Below are 27,583 nucleotides of genomic sequence, written 5' to 3' on the forward strand. Positions count from 1 at the left end.
TTTGTCAAAGATGTTTTGTAATGTAATCTGTGATAATCCGAACTAAATAAATGTTTTCTGACAGATTGAAATAAAGTGTATACTCTTGTATAACCTCTTCTGATTTATAGTCCGCAGTTACACCTCTACGTACCTCTACACAGATCTTAGCACCTACACAGATCTTAGCACCTACACACCACCGCTTTAATGTGCGTTCTTTTACAGTGGCCATGCAGAAACTATGTCTGCGTCTTTAAAGCTCCGGGCACGCCATGCAGTCCAGATTTTATCCATTTATATTAATTACGCTCAAACGATTAATCAGAGCAACATAATATAAATTGAGGCTTTTTTGCAATTGGATTTACTAGATTTAAATGACTAATCGTTTTAACACAACATTCTGGCCTTTCAAAGGAACCCCACCGTAATAAATAAAGGTTTAAATAAGGATCCACCAACATCATAAAACAGATTTTGTTCAACATTTAAAGCTGTATAAGAGATCAGGACTTATGAGAATAAGAAGAATGCATTAATACAAACCAATAAACGTCTGCTGCGTCTGTGCATTGGCTCCTATGCGTGGGGAGCATGAGTGTGGATAGCTGGATCCATTGGCACCCATCCTCACGTCTCTTCACTTGCTTCGTGGGGGTCTCCCCTCTTGCTGAGTCATTCTGCTCAGGCGACTGCACACCCCTCACTCATCAGTCACGTGTCTGCCACGGATCATCTGAAGTTTTCCCACAGCCCTGGGTCCTGCCAGCCATGCCTGGAACGTCTGGGAGAAAGAAGATGAGGAAGGGGGAAAAAGGAGGCAGCAGTGAGTAAGGGAGAGATGCTTAAACCCAGAATGATGATTGAGTTTTAAAAGTTGAAGAGTAATCGCCCATGGGGGATAACGACATAATGAGCTGACAGTTTGAAAAGATAACAAAAGGGCTACAGTTGTCAATGGTTGGTTGCCTGAACAAAGAGACGTTTTAATATAATCTATCACACACTTTCAGACACATTGATTTCTTGTAACGTTGAAAATACCAATAAAGGCTTTTTTAAGAGGTGTGACAGCCCTCATTGTAAGAGCTGAAGCCTCTAGCTAAGGGAGTCCAACAGCAAATGAAAGGCAGATGCTTGGTGGGTTTTCCAAGTGGTGTAAAAACAAAAACGTGTGATTTATTTGTATTTTTTTTTGCATTTTACAACGTTTGAATAAACAATATCACATTTTTATTAGTTCTGCATATGTAATGAAGTTATTTGGTTTGTTGAGTACGAACAATTTGATTATCTGAAGACAAACATTCCCCTCCAATCATGTTAGCGTGTTTAGCAACAGTGGACATTTAAAGGCCTACTGAAACCCACTACTACCGACCACGCAGTCTGATAGTTTATATATCAATGATGAAATCTTAACATTGAAACACATGCCAATATGGCCGGGTTAACTTATAAAGTGCAATTTTTAAATTCCCGCCACACTTCCGGTTGAAAAACTCCTTTGGATATGATTTGTGCGCGTGACGTCACAGAATCCACGGAAGTGGTTGGACCCCGTCGAACCCGATACAGAAACCTCTTGTTTTCTTCGACAAAATTCCACAGTATTCTGGACATCTGTGTTGGTGAATCTTTTGCAATTTGTTTAATGAACAATGGAGACGGCAAAGAAGAACGTTGTAGGTGGGATCGATCGGTGTATTAGCGGCTAAGTACAATACTTACAGCAACACAACAAGGACTACTTACTACGCCTAGCCGATGCTTCCCGCCAAACCCACGGATGAAGTCCTTCGTCGCGCCGTCGATCGCTGGAATGCAGGTGAGCACGGCTGTTGATGGGAAGATGAGGGCTGGCTGGCGTAGGTGGAGCGCTAATGTTTTTATCATAGTTCTGTGAGGTTTCAGGCACAACACCGGTTGCTAAGTTGCTAAATTAGCCTTAGCATTGTTAGCAACAGCATTGTTAAGCCTTACCAGGCTGAGAATTATTAACCGTGTAGTTACATGTACATGGTTTAATTGTATTGTTGATCTTCTGTCTATCCTTCCAGTCAGGGATTTATTTATTTTGTTTTTATCTTCATTTGAGAACGATGCTATCACGTTAGCTCAGTAGCTAAGTGTGTCACCGATGTATTGTCGTGGAGATAAAAGTCACTTTAAATGTCCATTTCGCGTGCTCGACTCTCATTTTCAAGAGGATATAGTATCCAAGGTGGTTTAAAATACAAATCCGTGATCCACAATAGAAAAAGGAGAGTGTGTGGAATCCAATGAGCCAGCTTGTACCTAAGTTACGGTCAGAGCGAAAAAAGATACGTCCATCACTGCCTCTCTAGTCATTCACTGTAATGTTCCTCATCTACGAATCTTTCATCCTCGCTCAAATTAATGGGGTAATCGTCGCTTTGTCGCTCCGAATCTCTCTCTCCATTGTAAACAACGGGGAATTGTGAGGAATACTAGCTCCTGTGACGTCACACTACTTCCGGTACAGGCAAGGCTTTTATTATCAGCGAGCAAAAGTTGCAAACTTTATCGTCGATTTTCTCTACTAAATCCTTTCAGCAAAAATATGGCAATATCGCGAAATGATCCAAGTATGACATAGAATGGATCTGCTATTCCCGTTTAAATAAAAACATTTCATTTCAGTAGGCCTTTAACTAAGACTGAAGCTATAGAGTATTTTAGTAATCAAATAATCTATAAATTAGTTTGTTTGATTAATCAAGTAACAGGATAAAGCACACTTTGTAGCCTAAATGTGTATTTTAGAAAAAAATATCTTGCCATAACCTTCATTGTTTTTTCAATAAATGTGCATCAACAATATTGAAATTGCAACTTTACCATGTGCGCTTGAACAATAAAAAACACCCCGATATCCCTGTTGTTTAGATCATGGCACCTCCCATGTGTGGTCTATTGCAGTGACCGTGAGTAAATTATGTATCTGTATGTAAAGGTCCGGGCATTCCAAATATTGCTATTTTTTAATTGCTAGGCCTCGCTTCAAATCTTTGTCATACAATTAATTGAACTTGTATTCCCGAGGTGCCACTGTAGTCCGTTCACTCATGCAATATTCCATGGAATTGAGTGCTAGAGATGTAACGATTATTCGATACATTTATCTATCCTTCTTAGATTCAACTACATCTATCTGTGCTTGGCAAGTTTGGCTTCCAGGAGTTAGGTATCGATCCAACATGGTTTTAAAGGGATATTGATTGATTTTATCGATACTAAGAAGAGTAAAACATAGGATTTAAGAACGGCAGCCTTTCAAGTTTAGCACTTTCAATAAGGATATTAAATGTTATGTAAATCTGTGGCATCACCACCATCAGTTGGCAAAACAAGAATGGCGGATAGTTACGGTGACCGAGAAATGTCACAACAAATGCAAACACCACAAGGAGATCATAAAGCCACAACAGAAAAAGTTTTAGCTACAACACTATTGCAAAAGCTACAAAAAATACAAATGCCACTACATAACAACAAAGCCACAACACAAAGTTAAAGGCCTACTGAAACCCACTACTACCGACCACGCAGTCTGATAGTTTAATATATCAATGATGAAATCTTAACATTGCAACATATGCCAATACGGCCGGGTTAAATCAAATCAAATCAACTTTATTTATAAAGCACATTTAAAATTTACCACAGAGTAGCCAAAGTCCTGTACAATGGGCAGGTTAAAAATAATACGAGAACCGAGCAAACACAACACAACACAAACAGAACACGATAAAAAATGAATAAATAAAATATAAAAACATAAAAACAGGTTCACAGCAGGTGTATTATGGGGCGCCATTGCAGGATGGATATCACTCAGTGTTAAAAGCCATGGAATAAAAGTATGTTTTTAAGAGAGATTTAAAAACAGGAAGAGAGGAGGCTTGTCTAACACTCAGAGGTAGGTCGTTCCAGAGCTTGGGAGCAGCAGCAGCGAAAGCTCTGTCACCTCTAAGCTTCAGCCTTGTGTCCGGGACCGTCAGTAGCAGCTGATCGGCTGATCTTAGGGATCGGGTGGGGCAGTAAGGCTGAAGGAGGTCGGAGAGATATGTTGGCGCGAGGTTGTTTAGACATTTAAAAACAAATAAAAGGAGTTTAAAATTGATTCTGTAACGCACAGGGAGCCAGTGAAGGGACGCTAATATAGGGGTGATGTGCTCACGTCTGCGGGTCTGTGTTAGCAGACGAGCAGCAGAGTTCTGCACGAGCTGCAGGCGGGCGAGGGAGGCCTGGCTAATGCCTACATACAGGGCATTGCAGTAGTCTAAACGAGTCGAGATAAAGGCATGAATTAATTTCTCGAGATCATGTCCTGATAGAAGCGGTTTCACTTTCGCTATTTGGCGTAGTTGATAAAAGCTTTTTTGTACAACGCTGCTGATTTGTTTTTCGAATTTAAAATCTGAGTCGAACTTTACCCCCAGGTTTGTGACACAGTCGCTGAGATATGAGGTCAGAGTGCCGAGGTCAACGTTGGGGGAGGGGGAGCGACTTGGACCGAACAACATAACTTCTGTTTTGTCTTCATTTAGGCTCAGGAAGTTAGCTGAAAGCCAGGCTTTGATGTCGTGCAGGCAGTCAATAAGACGTTGAACCGTGTTATTTTGTGCCAATATTAAAATAAATTTGGCAATCATCGGCATAAAAATGAAATGCAATATCGTACTTCCTAAAAATAGAACCAAGGGGGAGAAGGTAAAGCGCAAATAAGATTGGGGCAAGGATTGAGCCCTGGGGAACCCCATGTGGTAAAGGAGCTGTGGAAGACATAAAACTGTCTATTTTTACACAAAAACTCCTGTCGGTTAAGTACGACCGGGTTAACTTATAAAGTGCAATTTTAAATTTCCCGCTAAACTTCCGGTTGAAAACGTCTATGTATGATGACGTATGCGCGTGACGTCAATCGTTGAAACGGAAGTATTCGGCCCCGTTGGATCCAATACAAAAAGCTCTGTTTTCATCTCAAAATTCCACAGTATTCTGGACATCTGTGTTGGTGAATCTTTTGCAATTTGTTTAATGAACAATGAAGACTGCAAAGAAGAAAGTTGTAGGTGGGATCGGTGTATTAGCGGCGGACTACAGCAACACAACCAGGAGGACTTTGAGATGGATAGCAAACGCGCTAGCCGCCGACCTCACCTTGACTTCCTCCGTCTCCGGGCCGCCGACCGCATCTATGATCGTCGCTCCGTCGATCGCTGGAACGCAGGTGAGCACGGGTGTTGATGAGCAGATGAAGGCTGGCGTAGGTGGAAAGCTAATGTTTTTAGCATAGCTCTGTGAGGTCCCGTTGCTAAGTTAGCTTCAATGGCGTCGTTAGCAACAGCATTGTTAAGCTTCGCCAGCCTGGAAAGCATTAACTGTGTATTTACAGGTCCATGGTTTAATAGTATTGTTGATTTTCTGTCTATCCTTCCAGTCAGGGGTTTATTTCTTTGGTTTCTATCTGCATTTAAGCCCGATGTGCTATCACGCAAGCTCCGTAGCTAAAGAGCTTCGCCGATGTATTGTCGTGGAGATAAAAGTCACTGTGAATGTCCATTTCGCGTTCTCGACTCTCATTTTCAAGAGGATATAGTATCCGAGGTGGTTTAAAATACAAATCCGTGATCCACAATAGAAAAAGGAGAAAGTGTGGAATCCAATTAACCCTTGTACCTAAGTTACGGTCAGAGCGAAAAAAGATACGTCCTGCACTGCACTCTAGTCCTTCACTCTCACGTTCCTTATCCATGAATCTTTCATCCTCACTCAAATTAATGGGGTAATCGTCGCTTTCTGGGTCCGAATCGCTCTCGCTGCATTGTAATCAATGGGGAAATGTGAGGAGCCCTTCCACCTGTGACGTCACGCTACTTCCGGTACAGGCAAGGCTTTTTTTATCAGCGACCAAAAGTTGCGAACTTTATCGTCGATGTTCTCTACTAAATCCTTTCAGCCAAAATATGGCAATATCGCAAAATGATCAAGTACGACACATAGAATGGATCTGCTATCCCCGTTTAAATAAAAAAAAATCATTTCAGTAAGCCTTTAAGCCACAAAGGACGCGATAAACAGAACGAAAGTGAAAGCGGAGCAGCCTATCTCAGCTGCATTTGGGCGGTAGGCGGGGTACACCCTGGACAAGTCGCCACCTCATCGCAGGGCCAACACAGATAGAAAGACAGCATTCACACACAAGGGCCAATTTAGTGTTGCCAATCAACTTATCCCCAGGTGCATGTATTTGGAGGTGGGAGGAAGCCGCAGTACCCGGAGGGAACCCACACAGTCACGGGGAGAACATGCAAACTCCACACAGACAGATCCCGAGCCCAGGATTGAACCCAGGACCCTCGTATTGTGAGGCACACGCACTAAACCCTGTAGCACCGTGCTGCCCTTGTATTGTATTATATTATGTTAAAATACAAAATAAGAAGTAGCATGTAAATCTACAGTTTAATGTTACTGTACTTTTAGTGTACAGCTCTGGTAATGGGTACATTCGCACCCACCTGCACAAATGTACTTCAAAATGTAACAATCAAAATAAATTACTTTTTTTTTTGTTTACTAGGGCATACATATATAATATGCATTAGTTTGACCATTTAAAATCAACAATAATAAAAAGGAGATGCTTGGAAATAGCATAAAAATGCCCCAAAAACTTGGAAAAAAGCGATTCATAGCGTTACTTTTTACCCTCATTCCCGTTTATGCAAAAAAAATACAGCTTAAATGAATTGGTCAGTTTATTAACAATTCATATTCTGTTGATGAAATAGGAATACATACAGAAGTAGTTCTGTAGCATCCACCGAAATCGCAAAGTTCATCAAAACCGGTGGTGAAAAACGCATACGTTCTTCATTATTTTGTGTAACCAATTTCTATTTTCAAACTACCCCATAACAACAGTTTTACATAAAATATCCGCGCGCAAAATAGTTCTTATCGTTTCATAATTTATATAAGAAATAAACAACCTATTTTACAATAACATCTTTCCTGAATTATGCCTTTATAAGAGGGAATTGTTTCACCCGGAGATAATTGTGTAACGCATCACAAACGTATAACTGTTCATAACATGGCATGAAACCGCCAAAATAAACAAAGGATTATGCAAAGTGAACTACTTTTAATTCATGTAAACACGTGTTGCGATAAACGATATTCATCCGCCGTGCTTAGGGTATAAATAGAACATGTTGACTATTTGGTGTTACCAGTAAGTTTATGCCGAGCGTTCGTCACGGACGGAAATAAGGAAAATAATGGGATTTTATTAATCAACGGATAGTTTTGCCGGTAAGTGAATACTTTTATATCAATTTTCTATTGATGAGTTAACCTCTTGTTTTAGTCACTAAAAAAATGTGCACTTTGATTGATTCAAAGTTGGGTACCCACGCTAACAATTTTTCAATTTCTTTATTTTTTCAGCTTGCTTCTTGTCGTTGCTTTTAGTTGCATATTTTACATTACTCGCATTCAAATTGGTTTTAATAGTACTTTTTAAATATTCCATGCTCTTGCAAAAGCTTATGTGTATTTCTCGTAATAATTCAAATGATTCAATTTGCATACGTCCGTGATAGTCACGCCAATATATCGAGCGTGTATGCCGTGTGTTTGTGTAATTATTTTGAGCGTCCCGGCCCCACTGATAGCTAAGTCACGGGCAAAGATAGGAGACTTTGTTGAGGTACTAGTTTATCCAGGAAATGGAAATAACTCCAAGGCCAAAACATACCTTGCTAACGTTCAAGCAATTTGTCCGACCGGTAAAGATGTCCGGTTTCTCAAGAAACAGGTCACTTTTTACGTCTGGTCGGCATTGCATGACCGTCCATTGTTAATGATGAATATATCGTTACGATGTTGCCTATTCCAAGAATTAATAGCAGAGGACATCATTTTTAAAAAAAATACATGTACACTGAAATGGTTCAATTTATAAGGCCTAAATTAAAATTGTGTTTGTTTGCAATTGCCGACTGACCCACTACTTTTCTGCCTACCCAAAAGTTTTTATTGGCCTGTTCAGGAGTGATTTTTTTTTTCTATCAAATATTTCGAAATATTTATTTTCTCCTATTTATTGAGTTCCAAGTATACGCCCAGATTAGAGGCAATTCCTTACCATCTGATCTATGTCTAAACTTGTCACCAATTTATCTTAGATGTCAATTTATATGCAAGTAAAGATATTTAACAGGTATTATTCAGTAAAGCTACAAAAAAAAAATATTTACCTACCTACCGACTCAACCCTAAAGGTTATGGGCCGGAAATTGCAAACAACATTTTTTAAGGGTGGCCTAAAGAAAAAAGTCTCCTGTCTTTCCCCCATATCATTCATATCATATTGTGCATTGTTTTGTTTCAATACATGTTGCTTTTGAGGCTGTATTTGAATATACCTGTATATAGTGATGGTAAAGGATTTGGTGTAACCATCATTAGCGTTCTGTTCAGGTATATTTCTTTTATATTTTGATAAATCATCATATTTATGTATTACTAAATTTAAATAGGTATTGATCAATCTTTAAGCTGTGTGTATTTTATTTCAGTTTGCTTTTGACATCTTATTTAGAATTGTAGTTGAAACTTTTACAACCTTGTGTTGCGCTCATGATGGCGTAACCATAATTGCCAACCCTCCCGAATTTTCCAGGAGACTCCCGAATTTCAGTGCCTCTCCCGAAAATCTCCCGGGACAACCATTCTCCCGAAAATCTCCCGATTTCCAGCCAGACAACTATATTGGTGGCGTGCCTTAAAGGCACTGCCTTTAGCGTCCTCTCTCACCTGAAAAGGAGACTATTATATATGTCTCCGTTATCCATAGGTTTATCTATAACAGGGGTCACCAACGCGGTGCCCGCGGGCACCAGGTCGCCCGTAAGGACCAGATGAGTCGCCCGCGGGCCTGTTCTAAAAAAAAATAAAAATTAAAAAATTAAAAATAATAATTTTTTTAATTTTTTTTTCAAATTAAATCTACATAGAAAAAACACAAGATACACTTTCAATCAGTGCATCAACCCAAACAACCTCCCCCATGCACACTCATCCACACCCACTCACACAAAAGGGGTTATTTCTTTCTGCTACCAATATTCTGGTTCCCACAACATAGACAACACATCTGCAAGGGACACAGTCCCTGAAGCACACATGATTGTATAGGCTGCTGGTCCACTAACATTTTCATTAATTACTATTTTTTATGTAATCATTTTTATATTGTTTTACTTTCTTTTTTTTCCAAGAAAATGTTTTTTATTTATTTATCTTATTTTATTTTATTTTTTAAAAAAGGGCCTTATCTTCAACAGACCAGGTTGTCAATGAAATTAGATTTGTTTAAAGGGTTTTTTAAACCAGGCCCAGTCCAGATAATGTCCAAGTCGGACTCAGCAACACACACCTTCATTCATGTACACAGAAAAAAATTAGGGAACACAACAGATTGCATATAATTTATAAACAAAATTACATTTTCAAAATAAGCATCTATGTACAGTCCAGATTATGTCCAGGTCACTCAAATTAGGGAACACAACAACAGATATCATATAATCTATAAACATAATTATACTTTCAAAATAAGCCTTTGAGGACTTATCTTTTTTTAAATGTTTTTTGGCATCATTATCGTTTTCAACCATGTAACTTTCTAAAATTAGAAAATACTGAATAAATGTTTTAAAGAAAGTAATACTAAGTGAATATCTGTTTTTGGCCTTAAAAATAAACATTTTACCGAGTACTATAATTACATTGACTAAATCATGATTGTCAATGAACTCTCCTAAAATAACAGAAACCACATTAAGCTTCATAAACAAACCAATCCTTAAACACATTTTTTCAACTTCCACCCAAAACAAAGACACAATATGACAATACCAAAACAAATGCAGGGTGGATTCAGGCTCCTGACAACAAAATCGGCAATCATCTGACTCTGTCATATTCCATAATTTTAACATTTTCCCTGTGGTTAAGAAGTTATAAATAATTTTAATTTGAAAATAACGATTTTGCACATCGATAGTGGTTTTATAGATTAGTTTGAATATGGCATCCCATGGCAACGGGCAGTCAAAAAAGTCCTCCCATTTTCCATTTGTGTTGTATGAGGCAGCCTTCAAAGATTTCTTTATTAAATAAAAACTATATATTTTTCTATTTATTTTAGTTCCTTTTTGCCAACTAGAATTTCTTATTAGAGGTTTACAAACTAATAATTTAGTAGTTCCATAATTAATTATTTGTTTCCATCTTTTCCCAATTACTCCAGTTAGTTGATAAAATGAAAAGCTTGAGCAAGCATCACCATACATAGCTCTAAATTCATCATACTTCATAATTTTACCATTGTCATTGATAATATCATTGACAAAAATGATTCCTCTTTCAAACATATTTTTCCAAAAGAAAGGCTTTCCATCTATTACAATATTAGAGTTCATCCATATTAACTGCTGCAAAATATTGTCTCTTTTTTCTGGCACATAAAATTGAAAACACCACTATGAGTGGATTGTTTCCTTTATGAACCCCGCCATGTTTCCCAGCAGACTCTCTGGGAGGGGATCACTTGTAAAAAAGGATACAATTTCTTTTGATACAGTACATGTTTTGTCCAACAGGACATTTGTGTACCACTCAATGTTTAAATACATCTTTGGAACAATTGATGCTTTTAAAGACAGACACATAGCTTCAAGGTTGAGAAGTTTCAGGCCCCCATATTCATACTCTTTGTACAAAACCTTTCTTTTAATCTTTTCTGGTTTGCCGTTCCAGACAAAATCGAAGACCCTCCGCTCATAAATCTTAAAAAAGTTTTGTGATGGAGCTGGTAATGACAAAAACTAATAAATAAATTGAGGAATAATTAACGAGTTGGCAATAGACATTTTACCATACAAGGTTAGGGATTTCCCTTTCCATAATTGCATAATTTTGTCCAGCTTTCTTAGTCGATTATCATAATTTACTGAGCCTAGATCTTCCAGATTTTCTGGGACAACAACACCAAGTATGTTAACTGGTCCATCTGTCCACAAAACAGGCACTTTGCATTCCATTCGAAAGGACGTTCCCTTTAGATTTCCGATCCTTAACATTTTACATTTATCATAATTAAGCTTAAGGCCAGATTGCTGTGAAAATATGTCCAAAAGATTAAGAAGGTTCCGCAAACAATGAGGAAAAATCTTATCTTTGTGAATCAGCCTTTTCTGACATGAACATCATCAAGAACAAACACAGAACACGCCTCACTGATGCACATCTGCAAGACTCACTCAGAGTTGCAGTGTCAAGTTACACACCAGAGTACAACACACTAGTTAACAGCATGCAATGCCAGGCTTCCCACTAACTGACAAAGAAACAGATAACAGATTTGGTGTCCAGTTCAAAGTGTGACATGATTTAAAAATTTGAGAGTTTACTTTTGTATTTTACATGAGTTATTATTTGTACAAACATGGTGCAAAGTAATTCATGATTTGTTAAAAAAATGTTAGTGGCTAGCTAGTTAAAATGGGATATTGTGATTTCACAAGACTGTCTTAGAAGTGATCATTTGAAAATGTTCAATTTGAAAAATGTGCACTTAGAGAAAATATATAAATAAAGTGTTGCATATTGATATTTATCTGTTTCTATATATATTTATTGTGAGAAATCATTAAGATGATCAGTGTTTCCACAAAGATAAATATCATTAATTATTAATAATAACAGAGTTAAAGGTAAATTGAGCAAATTGGCTACTTCTGGCAATTTATTTAAGTGTGTATCTAACTGGTAGCCCTTCGCATTAATCAGTACCCAAGAAGTAGCCCTTGGTTTCAAAAAGGTTGGTGACCCCTGATCTATAACCCATAAAGTAGGCACGCACGGAGCTATTTCTCAGCGTGTTTATTCCAGCCGGCACGTTAATACTGTAGCGGCTGGCTACGGGGTGTTAGCCAATGACTTTGGCTGGGGGGCGGGACTTCCGGGAGAGATAGGGAAGTTACGTTGTTAATAGGAAGTGGGTGTTCGAGTTTTGCCGGGAAAAGGGATAGACACACATTGGAGCTGTTGTGTGGTTGAATTACATCTTGTGCAATAAAGACAAGACAAACAAAGAAGTCGTATGAGCCTACATTCCTGGGATTATTACAATACACTGACACACAACATCCGGATTCCCATCATTCCGTTGTCATTTGCGGATGTTTTCAACAAATCCGTGAAGGATATGTTCCCGGATTCAGAGATCGCTCGCCAGTACTCAAATGGCAGAACAAAAGTTACTCAAATAGTGAAAGGTAAGTGTTATTTTTTTTAAAAAGTAAGCAGCAAGTACAGTACAGTTAGTAGAACAACTGTGTTTTCATTACTGTACTATATATATATATATATATATATATATATATATATATATATATATATATATATATATATATATATATATATATATATATATATATATATATATACTACCGTTCAAAAGTTTGGGGTCACATTGAAATGTCCTTATTTTTTAAGGAAAAGCACTGTACTTTTCAATGAAGATAACTTTAAACTAGTCTTAACTTTAAAGAAATACACTCTATACATTGCTAATGTGGTAAATGACTATTCTAGCTGCAAATGTCTGGTTTTTGGTGCAATATCTACATAGGTGTATAGAGGCCCATTTCCAGCAACTATCACTCCAGTGTTCTAATGGTACAATGTGTTTGCTCATTGGCTCAGAAGGCTGATTGATGATTAGAAAACCCTTGTGCAATCATGTTCACACATCTGAAAACAGTTTAGCTCGTTACAGAAGCTACAAAACTGACCTTCCTTTGAGCAGATTGAGTTTCTGGAGCATCACATTTGTGGGGTCAATTAAACGCTCAAAATGGCCAGAAAAAGAGAACTTTCATCTGAAACTCGACAGTCTATTCTTGTTCTTAGAAATGAAGGCTATTCCATGTGAGAAATTGCTAAGAAATTGAAGATTTCCTACAAAGGTGTGTACTACTCCCTTCAGAGGACATCACAAACAGGCTCTAACCAGAGTAGAAAAAGAAGTGGGAGGCCGCGTTGCACAACTGAGCAAGAAGATAAGTACATTAGAGTCTCTAGTTTGAGAAACAGACGCCTCACAGGTCCCCAACTGGCATCTTCATGAAATAGTACCCGCAAAACACCAGTGTCAACATCTACGGTGAAGAGGCGGCTGCGGGATTCTGGGCTTCATGGCAGAGTGGCAAAGAAAAAAGCCGTATCTGAGACTGGCCAATAAAAGAAAAAGATTAAAATGGGCAAAAGAACACAGACATTGGACAGAGGAAGACTGGAAAAAACTGTTGTGGACGGATGAATCCAAGTTTGAGGTGTTTGGATCACAAAGAAGAACGTTTGTGAGACGCAGAACAACTGAAAAGATGATGGAAGAATGCCTGATACCATCTGTTAAGCATGGTGGAGGTAATGTGATGGTCTGGGGTTGCTTTGGTGCTGGTAAGGTGGGAGATTTGTACAGGGTAAAAGGGATTCTGAATAAGGAAGGCTATCACTCCATTTTGCAACGCCATGCCATACCCAGTGGACAGCGCTTAATTGGAGCCAATTTCATCCTACAACAGGACAATGACCCAAAACACACCTCCAAATTGTGCAAGAACTATTTAGAGAAGAAGCAGGCAGCTGGAATTCTATCGGTAATGGAGTGGCCAGCACAATCACCAGATCTGAACCCCATTGAGCTGTTGTGGGAGCAGCTTGACCGTATGGTACGCAAGAAGTGCCCATCCAACCAATCCAACTTGTGGGAGCGTGGGGTGCAATTTCTCCAGATTACCTCAACAAATTAACAGCTAGAATGCCAAAGGTCTGCAATGCTGTAATTGCTGCAAATGGAGGATTCTTTGACGAAAGCAAAGTTTGATGTAAAAAAAATCTTATTTCAAATACAAATCATTATTTCTAATCTTGTCAATGTCTTGACTCTATTTTCTATTCATTTCACAACGTATGGTGGTGAATAAGTGTGACTTTTCATGGAAAACACAAAATTGTTTGGGTGACCCCAAACTTTTGAACGGTAGTGTATATATATATACCGTAATTTCCGGACTATAAGCCGCTACTTTTTCCCCTCGTTCTGGTCCCTGCGGCTTATACAACGGTGCGGCTTATTTACGGCCTGTTCTTCTCCGACACCGACGAAGAGGATTTCGGTGGTTTTAGTACGCAGGAGGAAGACGATGACACAATGATTAAAGACTGACTTTTCATATACCGGTAGGCTGGTTATTTTGATAACGTACAGGCGAGCACTTTGTATTACTTTGCACCATTGTATTATTTGTACTCTGCACGAATGCTGTTCGCCATGTCAAAGATGTGAAAGTTTGATTGAATGATTGAAAGATTTATTGTTAATAAATGGGACGCTTTGCGTTCCCAAACAGTCATCTCTGTCCCGACAATCCCCTCCGTGGTAGCAGGAACCCCTATATACTACGGTAATTACACATCAAAACCCTGCGGCTTATAGTCTGGTGCGGCTTATATATGGAGCAATCTGTATTTTCCCCTAAATTTAGCTGGTGCGGCTTATAGTCAGGTGCGGCTTATAGTCCGGAAATTACGGTATATAAGAAATACTTTAATTTCAGTGAATTCTAGCTATAAATATACTCCTCCCCCTTAACCCCGCCCCCGGCACGGCCCCCCAATACTTTAATTTTGCCTTTGAAAGTAACACTCCAATGTCCATTAGGGGAGCTGTACACTTTAATGAAGATGTCTAGAACATTGAAAATGAGAGCAGAAAAGGTTTCCTCTTGGTAATTCAACCTAAAGTGTTGGTTGCACTTTATTCAAATAGGATGTGACTGCATTGGCCATTAATTGTTAATTATTGGCTTGTTTGTATGCATAAGTCATTAATATCTAATTCCCCTATACAAAAATAATACAGGAAACTTCACCTGCAGAGTCGTATATCTAGTATTTATTTCATTGTCACACTAGTTGATTTTTTTTTTTTTTGCTAAGAAGTTACAGAATCGAGTTCAACTCATTGAATCGTTTCAGATCGCATCGGCACCCACAAATTCTGAATCAAATCGAACTGTAGTTAAAACGAATTGTTACACCCCTATTGAGTGCCCAACATAATCGTAGACATTGATGACTTCGTCTCTGTGCTTTTTATTGAGTACGACTACAAAAACCCCTAGCATGTGGCCAAAGGCAGTTGTGAGTACCAGCGCCTCGATAAAGAAGATGAGAAACACTAATTCAAGGAAGACTTCGTAGCAAAATATGAAGGTGGTGTCCGTGTGGATCTCCTGTCCTCTCTGCCAACAAGAGTCTTTGACACAAGATAAAAATGATGTTAAGTTTTCCACTTTTCAGACTTATAAATGTTGTTAGAATGCGGGATACTCATGCACTTGTGAGCAGTTTTGATGATGGTGATGTCAGACTGGTGGACGTAATTATGTGGGCATTTGTATGCTGTTGGGCAGCCTCCACACCCTCCACTTTAGGCTGTGTGAGATTTAATGGCTGCTGTCTGGAGTCTCTGGTGGTATTCCTTCTTGTCTCATGCCTTATCGCCTGCTCTGATGCCTATACAATAAGTATTTATGTGCTTTGTCCACAACATTTTACAATGGACTGTTTTGTCAAGATGGGCCAAGACAAATAGGATTAGCCGCTAAACTACCAATGGAAAAAGACGGCACCATTGCAACTTATTTTGAAGAAAGAAGAGAAGGTAAGAAAAAATATTATTTTAATTTAATCACCGACATTGGGGCTGCAACTACTGATGATTTTGATAGTTTATTAGTCAACGATTTTCTTAAAGGTTAGTCGGATAATAAATTGTACACATATTTAATGGCTATAAAGTTTCCATCGACTTCTAAATGCAGCTTAAGTTATTTTAGGCATGTACTTGCGAACAACAAAGATGACTAATTCATTAAAAAATATGTATTCATACTGTAACCGTGCTGCTCATTCAGATGTTGCAAAAATTTAAATGACTAATAAAATGTTGTCCATTTAAAAGAAAATAAAGGCAAATTGCTAAAATGTTTGTCTTCAGGATATATTTTTCATTGTGTCAAAAGATACATTCTGATTATTTTAGAAAAAGGTTTGGTAGAAATGTTGGAGCGGAGCCTGAAACGAACGACTTCTATCGGAGGCTAATATCAGACACTTTTGAATTGATTCATGCTAATAAATTCCAATTTTGTAGATATCTGACCGACACACTCCTAGTCATGTTCCCTCAATGAAAATATGTTGAAAACTGTTGTGACGGTGGATGTTGTATCTCAAGCTGCTGTCGTCCTCGGTAGAGCGGCGAGCTCCCTGGTGCTCACGGCTTTCTATTTTCACAACAGTGAAAGTCTCTAAACCAAAACACTGGTTGATCTCCATTTCATTGGGCTGCTTTAAATATCTTCACAGGGAATTCATTTGGACAAAATTAGAAACTGGATTTGAATATGGAGAGGAGAGAATGCTCGTGAGATATACCGTATATTTATATGTCGTCCTGTTTACTAAAGAGGGTTGGCAGGGAGGGAGGATTGCCTGTTCTCAAAAGGAAAATAAAACACAGCAACCAACAACTGAAATATATTCAACACTGCCAGCTTTAACTCCCAGAAACGAATGAACCAAATTGAATTTCCGCAGCGGTGCAGAAGAAACAGAGCACAGCGACTGTTCTTCACAGGGACCTGGCTTACACCATTAAACAAAAAGCATCCCCCTGACACTTTCTATTAAACTGAGCATTAAGACACATTTCCCTGCATTTAAGCATAGAACAGTCCAGTTGCACTGCTGAGCTATGTTTGAGAGCAAGACGAGAGGGGGAAGGAGAGCTGGACTAGAGGGTCCTAATGAGAAGTGACAGCAGACACTCCCTGCCCCCTCCACACATCTCTTTATACACATGGACATATGCAACCTTTCTCTGCAGTCATCTAGATCTTTTCAAAAAAAGTAAGCCACTGCTAGCAAAAAAAGACTGAAACAATGCAACAGAACAATTCCATACAAAAATGCCTGGTAAAACGATACAGACGACGTTTTATTCAAACGATAGTCAAATCATTTGATAAATCATTTATGTGGATTTCTTGACCATGCAAGATAAAATGTCTGCGGTAAGTATTAGAGTCTCATTTCTCGTCAGCTACTTCCAAATGAAATTTAAGCAGACGTATTAAAGATATGAAATATAATACCACATTGACCAAAATATAAAAAGGTCAAACTGAAAAAGACAGGTTATGTTACATTTTTTATGTGTACAGATGTATATATGTCAGCCAGCAATAAGCGTCAAATGACTTTTTCACAGGTGAGTCAAAGCTTTTCTTCTTGGTTCAATACATTATTATTTAGGGATGGGGTGCCAAAAGTGGTGCTTATCGAGTCGTTTAATTTGGCCCGCCAAAAGGTGGGGCTTTTATTATTTACATTTAGGCTTAGGCCTGGGCTATACATAGATTTTACTGATAAATTAAAGTTTTTGTTGCAGACAATTTAAAAATGTTTAAATATATATTTTTCTCTTTTTGCTCCAGCATACTTTTAACCCCCGGGAGCTTCCATAGCTTCCAGCCTACTTGTTATTTCCTTAGCGAAGACTCACACGCACAGCAAAACATGGCTTCTGCTAACGTGAACAATAACGAGAATAGTGTTGTGGCTTAGATTTGCGGCAACAGGCGTGGAACAAGTGACTACACACTGCACAGGAAACTTATTCGAACAACTCAAAAAAGGATCTAGCCAAGTTGGAGAAATTAAACTCTTAAAGAGGCAAACAAGACAGTAACAACAAACAAACCGCCACTAAAAAGAAGCTTACCGGTACTTTGGGGGAATTATAATTAATGATAAAAAAAAGAAGCACAAAGGAAAATTATAACTAATGCAGTTGCTCTGCACGGCGCTAAAAAGGTGGAAAAGCATGCATTTATCCAATTACTAAAACTGTAGACTATAAAGCCCTCTCAATGTTGATATATGTCTATATTAACTTGCATACAATGCTACATTTTTGTTAACAGAAGTATATTATTCAAGACAGAAGATTGAACTTTTCCCTTTATTAATCTTAATATTGGAGTTTAATTGCATGCAAAGTGCAATGCTTATTATTTGTTTACAAAATAATTTTAATCAAGATTGAAGTTTTGCCTCCCAAAGGAAGCTCTTAATTTAGTTTTTGGAAAGTTATGACTGCGTGGGTTCCCTCCGGGTACTCCGGCTTCCTCCCACCTCCAAAGACATACACCTGGGGATAGGTTGATTGGCAACACTAAATTGGCCCTAGTGTGTGAATGTGAGTGTGAATGTTGTCTGTCCATCTGTGTTGGCCCTGCGATGAGGTGGTGACTTGTCCAGGGTGTACCCCGCCTTCCGCCCGATTATAGCTGAGATAGGCTCCAGCGCCCCCGCTACCCCAAAAGGGAATAAGCGGTAGAAAATGGATGGATGGATGGATGCTGTAACAAAGTGCAATGTATATCTGTTCTTAAAAGATCAACTTTAGAATAATTACAATTTTGCTAAGAATGAGATTAAGTAGATGCTAATGCAGTGTTGTTTAGCATTGTTTGTCTCCTTTCAAACTACTAGTTTTGATCAAATAAAAGCAAAAATGTATTGAGAATTATCTCTGTCATTTGTATTTGTTAGTTTCTTTTAAAAAAGTAGGGTGAAAAAACCTGTGAAAATCATTAACTGAAGTTTTGTGAAACATATTATTTTTAGGTCATACTGCATAAAAAGGCAGTTTGGCCCACGGCCTATTGGCACATTTTCACTTTGGCCCTTAGAGGCAAAACATTTGGGCACACCTGATCTGGGGTATAGTGTTATGAATCTGATATTGGTATTTTGATTTTGAATCGATACGCAGGCTCCACTCTGTACCGATTTCCAATACACATTTCAAGTGAAGTGCTACAGTACAAACCAATATTCAAAACAATAAAAGCTTAGCCATTAAAGCAGATAAAATATTATGACTAAACACCATCATTGAGGTACAGAAAACATAACATACAAAATAGTGTTTTTTTTAACAGTGTCTATTTATTTTAGTTAGTTTTTTTTTTTTAAATAACCTGGTTAAAATTTCAGTGTGTTTATAGCAGTGGTCCCCAAATTTTTTGACTCGGGGGCCGCATTGGGTTAAAAAAATTTGGTAGGGGGCTGGGCAGTATATAAATATATATATTCGGAGTGCAACGATGTCACGTTATCAATGGGAAAATGCATTTTTACGCAATATGATTTGCCTGAGCGGCTAAGAGACACAGAGAGTAACAAGCGGTAGAAAATGGATTAGAAAGGACAGATAAAAAAAAAAAAAAGTAATTTAAAATATATATATATATATATATATTTTTTTTTAAACTTGGGACTTCCCGCGGGCCGGATTTTGGACGCTGGCGCGCCGGATCCGGCTTGTGGGCTGTTGGTTGGGGACCCCTGGTTTATAGGTTCTTTTAGAGCTCATTCAACAATACCGGGATAGCAATTATAACCGTGATTATTTTTGTCACAATAATCGTGATATGAAATTTTCATATCGTTACATTCCTATAATACAAAATAAATAAAGGGAAAAAAATAGATGAAAACACGTTTACCGTGTTTTTCGGACTATAAGTCGCAGTTTTTTTATAGTTTGGCAGGCGGTGCGACTTATACTCAGGAGCGACTTGTGTGAAATTATTAACACATTACTGTAAAATATCAAGTAATATTATTTAGCTCATTCACGTAAGAGACTAGATGTATAACATTTTATCGGATTTAGCGATGTTCTATATGTTATAGTTATTTGAATGACTCTTACCATAATACCTGTATGTTACGTTAACATACCAGGCACGTTCTCAGTTGGTTATTTATGCGTCATATAACGTACACTTATTCAGCCTGTTGTTTACTATTATCTATTTATTTTAAATTGCCTTTCAAATGTCTATTCTTGGTCTTGGGTTTTATCAAATAAATTTCCCAAAAAAATGCGACTTATACTCCAGTGCGACTCATATGTTTTTTTCCTTCTTTATTATGCATTTTCGGCCGGAGCGACTTATACTCCGGAGCGACTTATACTCCGAAAAATACGGCACTCAACAGTAAAACATATGTAGAAAAATATAAAATATTACAGTTCTGAGTGTGCAGGGATAAAGACCCAAAATACACAAATTGCCCTGTTGGGGAAAATAAAGACCTTTTAAAATGTAAAAATTATCATTTTCAAAGTATGATGCTACATACACTGTTAACATCATTGCTACATGAAAATGTTCATCCTCTTTAATACCAATACAGACAGTTTTAAGTATAAATATCAGTCCAGAGGCTGTACCGCTAGTCGCAGCAAAACAGCGAATGCTACGTCTGCTGGCAGCAGGAGCAAGCTGTTCAGACTACCGCTCGCATTTTCAGACTTTCTTGAATGGTACTCTTTCAAATTATTAAACCAATTTTTTGTGTTTCTGGTTTCTGAGGGTGCAGACTGTCGACTTCTTTGACACAAGCTTGATTTGCTACACATCCCTTTAGTGACCCAAACCACCGACACACAATCGACAACGAGTAAGCCTTTTTCTTAGCTTAGCTAAGCTTTAGCTCTAAGTTTGGTAATTTTATTTACTTCTGTGGTACTTTACAACTATAAATGTAGCAGGAAAAGGTTTACTCTGATTGGCTGTTGTCACTGACATTTCTCAAGTTAATGTGCAAACATCTGATCACCGTAATCGACCTGAAATTTATAACCAGGGCTGGGCCGATAAAGCGATATCAATACATATCGCAATAGACATGTAATTTCAACCTACACAATGCTCACAAACATTGTGTAGGTGGAAATTAGGATGACAAAAATCTACACAGCTGCAGGTAACAAACCCAGTCAGTTATTTCCTTCCATGCAGACGAATTCAAGTGCAAAACTCCTACATGAAACTGTCTGTTTTCAAAGGTAATATTGAGGTGACGTATTGTTGCACATCGAGTCAGACACCGCCAAAGGAGCATGCAACAACAATAGCAATGGGTGATTTGTTAGAAAACTAGTTTAAAAAAAATAAAACAATATCCAAGAGTGTTCAGGCTTAAGAGATTATTCCAAATCGGTGGTAGAGCCAAATCATGAACAATGTGGCTTCAAAGTAGGGCTGGGCGATAAAGCGAATATACTCGATATATGGCGGGTTTGTCTCTGTGCGATATAGAAAATGACTATATCGTGATATTCGAGTATACGTTCTCACGCAGATGCTTTTAGCTGCGGGCATTACACTACAGGCGTTTCTCACTCCATCTTGTCTCTCCTTCTCACAGAGTGGTAAAACAAGTGCACCTTCTTACATACGTCACATACTGTCGTGCGTGCAACGTCATACGCCCTCGCCGAGCAGAGAGGTAACAGCATGGGTAACGTTAGCTGCAGTGTTTTCCACACATTCATTTATTTGTGGCAGCCCGCCACCAAAGAATTACGTCCGCCACGACTCGGATTTTCTTAATTTTTATTTTCGGGATTTGAATGCATTTATTTTGAAAGGACAGATGGAGAGAGACGGGGGAGGGGGGAGAGAGGGTGAGAAGAGGGATTGACGCGGAGCAGAGCGACTGTCAGGTGGGATCGAACTGGGTCGCCGCAGCGAGTGCTCTACCAGGTGAGATAGGTTATAGCTGCATCGCTCACGGCTCGTCATATATTTAACGTTAATCCGCGATTTCACAGAGCGTTTCACTGACGGTGAGCAGCCTGACGCTGCTTCATTAACCGCTGTTTGACTCGGGGGCAGGGGCAGACGCACGCAGTAACAGTCACCTGTTACCATACCGACGAGCTTACGTGTCCAGGTTATAACCCTGTTGTCAATAAACACACGTGGTGACGGTGCTTCAGATACTAATACTAATTTGATACTGTAGTAGTTATCTTTTGTGTATTCATAATGTAAAATGGATGGATGGATGGACGTTTAAAACAAAACTGTTATTAATTAGTAAGTATACATTTTTTGAGCCTTTTTAGAGAAAATCATATCATTGTAGTAAATTATGCAAATTACTCGATGATGTCATGGTGACCAGGCCCATAGCCACAGGTATCTTGGCAGTTTATGGGAAACACTGAGCTGTGGTGCAAGCGGTAATACGAGAGAAAGAAGATGCAAATCTGGTAACAAATGAAGGAAGAATTAATTCCCAAGAAAAACAGCAGGGGGTCCATCGTCTGGGGGTGGTTTGGCTTCAAGCGGCATAATGTTGAACAGACAACCGTAATAATTCAAGTATGCGGAAAAAGCGTTGCTACAAAAAGTAGCGCCACTGCTAATGTGTAGCATCATTTGAAAAGTCACCCGCTAGAGATTGAAGAGTGCTTGAAACTCCGCATGTCAACATCTACATTCGGTGCCAACCAACAAAATGCCAAAAATAGTCAACAACAGAAAGAGATAACGTCCGCAGGAACCTACCACATAGCGAAGGACATACACTTTGATTTCCTATTATGCAGCTCATTTTTATTTGACAGTTTTGAAATATATTGTGTGACATCATGCACAAAAGTGCACTTTATTTGTTTCAAACTATTGTAGTGGCGTTCTGTACAAAAAGTGCACTTTAATTTAGTGTTGTTTTGATAAATCATCTTAGTGACATAATGCACAAATAGCTTGTTTTAAAATGTCTCTGACAATCTTGCACTTTCTGTTTTGAAATGACATGAATGTTTGTGCCACTGCTTAATAAATACAGTTTTGGTAAATAGACTTAGTTGTGATTTCCTTCTGCATGAAAGTTTAAAATTAGCATATATTAATGTAGTATGAACAAGAATGTTTTAATGTAGACACGTAGAATCATCACACTGGTGTGATTATATGCATCAAGTGTTAATTCAAGGCTAAGGCAAAATATCGAGATATATATCGTGTATCGTGACATGGCCTAAAAATATCGAAATATTAATAAAAGGCCATATTGCCCAGCCCTACTTAAAAGAGATAAATGTAAAATATCTATTTACATATCAAAGTGCATTGTTACTGCAAAATTGAAGTGTACAGTGAAGCCTCCAAAATCTAACACAATCTGTTGTGATGCTAGTTGCTACGTTACCGCTACATCACGGAGTAAGTTTTATTTACAGTTCTACGGTCATCATCACATTTCTCCCCTTCACCGTTAGCAGGCACCTGTTAAAGTTGATCATTTAAATGCTCACTATGCTGCATGTCTTGCAAGTTTTTGTGAGGTATTTAGGGGTGTATTTTTCACAAAAACTTTGGTTGGTATGGCCTCATTTGCGGATGCACTCAAGGCAAGAAAGTTATTTTCTTTTAAGCAATTGTAGCTGTCATAAAACCCAGCGAGAGCCCTATAGATACCAACCAAGCTTATTTTATTTTTCGTCAGCCTATAGATTGCTTGATACTTGATACAATCATAGGCTAGGCATTTAAAAAAAGATCCTAAAAAGCAACAGTAAGCGGAAACCACCACCCTCTGTCACTGTGACCTGTACTGTATTGATGTCTAGACGCATTCCACAGGGAGAAAAAAAGAAAAGCTCCCTTGCAACTAATAACAACAACAACAAGAACAACAAAGACGGATGAACAGATTCTTAAAAATTCTGTAATGGTCCCCCCATGTTAGTCATAGTAGTATCAAAGGTCCAACAATAGTGTACTGGAAGTGTGTTAGCCAAACCCTTTGCTTGATGCTGGAGTTTAGACAGTTTAAAGGGGAACTGCACTTTTTTTAAGATTTTGTTGATGATAAATAACGCTTGCAGGATGGGGCTAACGGGAGTCACTATTGTAGCCTTCAAAGCCCTCTAAAACAACTTCATAACCCTCCATCAACATTTGATATACACGCTGCAAGTATTATATATAATGTAGTAACAGACACATTCATAAAAATATGTAATATGTACAATATTTACATAATTTTGTCCTTTTAAGCATTGCCGGAACTTCTTTCCTCAGCGCATTTATTTCCGTTTCCAAAGCAGCGCACTTCCTATTTTAACAAAATAAAATGGCTGGGTATCGATAGTATCAACATCTGGATTGATCACCTGTACTTTGAAGCTTTAGGTGTTAGCTTCTTGTGTCGTCCAGCTCAGTGTGTGTGTGTGGCATGTTTAGCCATTCCCTTTTCCTCGAGTCCTCCAGTGTTAACTTGAAAGAAACTTAGTTTATTTTCCCTTCCGCTATGGTGGTGAGGATTAGTATCTTAGAAGCGTCTTTGCAGTGTGGCGAGGCGACATTTGTTGTAGCTTGCTCTCAAATTCGAGGCAGTGTTCTGGCAAGACACGCCTCTAAACAGGTACCAACAAGTAAGACAAGTAGGTTTTGCATTATAGAATTCCAACATAAGATGTTTCGAGATAGGAAAAAAGAAAATAGCCTTGATAATAACATAAGAAAAGTCAAATATAATCTCTAATCTTCTTTAAAAAACATTTAGATTTGCAAAATTCTTCAGGTAAGAAAAACCCAAAAGAACAAAATGTGAAAAGTGCTCTTGTCAACATAATTGACCCTTAACAATGGTGTTTTTTTATGGGTAAACATTATTATAAGACATACACACCAACATTTTAGCCAGGAATGCCAACCTGCCAACTGCTTCATGATGCTGTGTGACAGGCTGTGTTCAAGACATTACTTTTAAAAGGTCTTGAACAATGGTTACTTCACCAAAAAAGTAATTGTATTACTAACTGAATTACTCTTTAATAAATTTAATTAATAACTAGGGAAAGTAATTATTGCGCTACTTTAAAAACATTCTAACATCTGGCATAATGCAGTTAACATATGTTTGTGTATGCATCTGTGCGTGTGCTTTTAAAGGCCTACTGAAACCCACTACTACCGACCACGCAGTCTGATAGTTTATATATCAATGATGTAATCTTAACATTATAACACATGCCAATACGGCCGGGTTAACTTATAAAGTGACATTTTAAATTTGCCGCTAAACTTCCGGTTCGAAACGCCTCTGAGGATGACGTATGCGCGTGACGTAGACCGGGGAACACGGGTATGCCTTCCACATTGAAGCCAATACGAAAAAGCTCTGTTTTCATTTCATAATTCCACAGTATTCTGGACATCTGTGTTCGTGAATCTGTTTCAATCATGTTCATTGCATTATGGAGAAGGAAGCTGAACAAGCAAAGAAGAAAGTTGTCGGTGCGAAATGGACGTATTTTTCGAACGTAGTCAGCCACAACAGTACACAGCCGGCGCTTCTTTGTTTACATTCCCGAAAGATGCAGTCAAGATGGAAGAACTCGGATAACAGAGACTCTAACCAGGAGGACTTTTGACTTCGATACACAGACGCCTGTAGAGAACTGGGACAACACAGACTCTTACCAGGATTACTTTGATTTGGATGACAAAGACGCAGACGTGCTACTGTGAGTATGCAGCTTTGGCTTCTAAACATTTGATCGCTTGACCGTATGTGCACAACTTTTTTTTTGCGTATGTACGTAACTTTTTAAAAATATATAAGCTTTATGAACCTTGGGTTAGGTGAACGGTCTTTTGGGCTGAGTGATTGTGTGTGTTGATCAGGTGTTTGAATTGTATTGGCGTGTTCTATGGAGCTAGGAGCTAGCATAGGAGCTAGGAGCTAGCATAACACGTAACGTACCGTACGTGCGCGTCACGTACGTAACTTTTTAAAAATATATAAGCTTTATGAACCTTGGGTTAGGTGAACGGTCTTTTGGGCTGAGTGATTGTGTGTGTTGATCAGGTGTTTGAATTGTATTGGCGTGTTCTATGGAGCTAGGAGCTAGCATAGGAGCTAGGAGCTAGCATAACACGTACCGTACCGTACGTGCGCGTCACGTACGTAACTTTTTAAAAATATATAAGCTTTATGAACCTTGGGTTAGGTGAACGGTCTTTTGGGCTGAGTGATTGTGTGTGTTGATCAGGTGTTTGAATTGTATTGGCGTGTTCTATGGAGCTAGGAGCTAGCAGAGGAGCTAGGAGCTAGCATAACAAACACGCAGGTGTTTTTATGCAGGATTAATTTGTGGCATGTTAAATATAAGCCTGGTTGTGTTGTGGCTAATAAGAGTATATATATGTCTTGTGTTTATTTACTGTTGTAGTCATTCCCAGCTGAATATCAGGTCACCCCCGGCTCTCACAGCATCTTCCCTATCTGAATAGCTTCAACTCCCCACTAGTCCTTCACTTGCACTTTACTCATCCACAAATCTTTCATCCTCGCTCAAATTAATGGGGAAATTGTCGCTTTCTCGGTCCGAATCTCTCTTACTTCATGCGGCCATCATTGTAAACAATAGGGAACTTTGCGTATATGTTCAACTGACTACGTCACGCTACTTCCGGTAGGGGCAAGCCTTTTTTTTATCAGATACCAAAAGTTGCAATCTTTATCGTCGTTGTTCTATACTAAATCCTTTCAGCAAAAATATGGCAATATCGCGAAATGATCAAGTATGACACATAGAATATATCTGCTATCCCCGTTTAAATAAAAAAAATTCATTTCAGTAGGCCTTTAAAAGGTGGTGCCTGTTGCCTAGTGACGTGTGACATCAGCGAGTCCACCTTCAGCAGCTTGAGCTGTTTTTATTAGCTTAGCAGGCTAGCAGCAGCAGTTTGTCGGCTTGGACGGCAGCTCTTTTGAATCTTTCACTGATTTGTGTTACCTCTGCTTAATAAATAGACTAAATATGCTTCAATGGCTGTATGTTCTTGTCAACAAACGGGGTATTGTTTGGATAGCAAGTGTGTCACTTCACTCATTGATTTGTTGTTCAATATTCCCTCTGTTGCAATTGTATTGCATGTTCACTATAAACTCAAACTAACTCTCGCAGTTGCTAGCTCGCAGTGCAGTTTGTGTCAAGTTTTAAGGTGGTGAAAAAATTGTTGTCTTTTACTGAACAGTTCCGCCAACTACGACTTTGTTAAGACATGTGTGAGCTACTGAAGCTCTGCTCCCCTCTGCAGCGCACACAAAGTGACACTTCTGTGTCAATCACGTGTCCATTTGGTTATGGTTGTGGTATAAGTTTATTTCAAACATGCTATACAGATAGGTAAAACTTTCTCAAAAAAATACTCTAGGCAAAAAAATACTCTAGCTTGATCAAATTTGGATGGATTTATTTTGGGAGCAAAATGCGATGAAAGGGTTAAAATATGTATTTGCGTGTGTGCTACTCCCCCCCCCCTCCAAAACTCGCACAATCTATTTTTGGTCGACTAAAATACTCGCACTGTACAGTGCTAGGCTATGATTTTACGGTGGCAGGACTCCATCATCAATTACATTATGGGGAAACCCTGAAAGAATACGGATGTGTGTCACGATTGGGTGAGCGTTGCTTGCAGCGTGACCATGATAGCAGAGATAGCAGACTGCTTGCAAGTAAAACAAACGTAATAGT

General features: G+C 38.6%; 1 protein-coding gene across 1 annotated transcript in view; it reads right to left on the bottom strand.

Annotated features, from left to right (window-relative positions):
- The window catches only part of btbd7 (BTB (POZ) domain containing 7), a 124,875-nt gene that overhangs the window by 74,374 nt on the left and 22,918 nt on the right, over positions 1-27,583 (bottom strand). Inside the window, exon 2 of the mRNA XM_062042217.1 lies at positions 529-766. Within this exon, the coding sequence (XP_061898201.1) occupies positions 529-610 (82 nt within the window). The 5' untranslated portion in view covers positions 611-766. The remainder of the gene's footprint in view (positions 1-528; positions 767-27,583) is intronic.

The sequence above is a fragment of the Entelurus aequoreus genome, linkage group LG03, assembly GCF_033978785.1.
Source record: "Entelurus aequoreus isolate RoL-2023_Sb linkage group LG03, RoL_Eaeq_v1.1, whole genome shotgun sequence".
Taxonomy (NCBI): Eukaryota; Metazoa; Chordata; class Actinopteri; order Syngnathiformes; family Syngnathidae; genus Entelurus; species Entelurus aequoreus.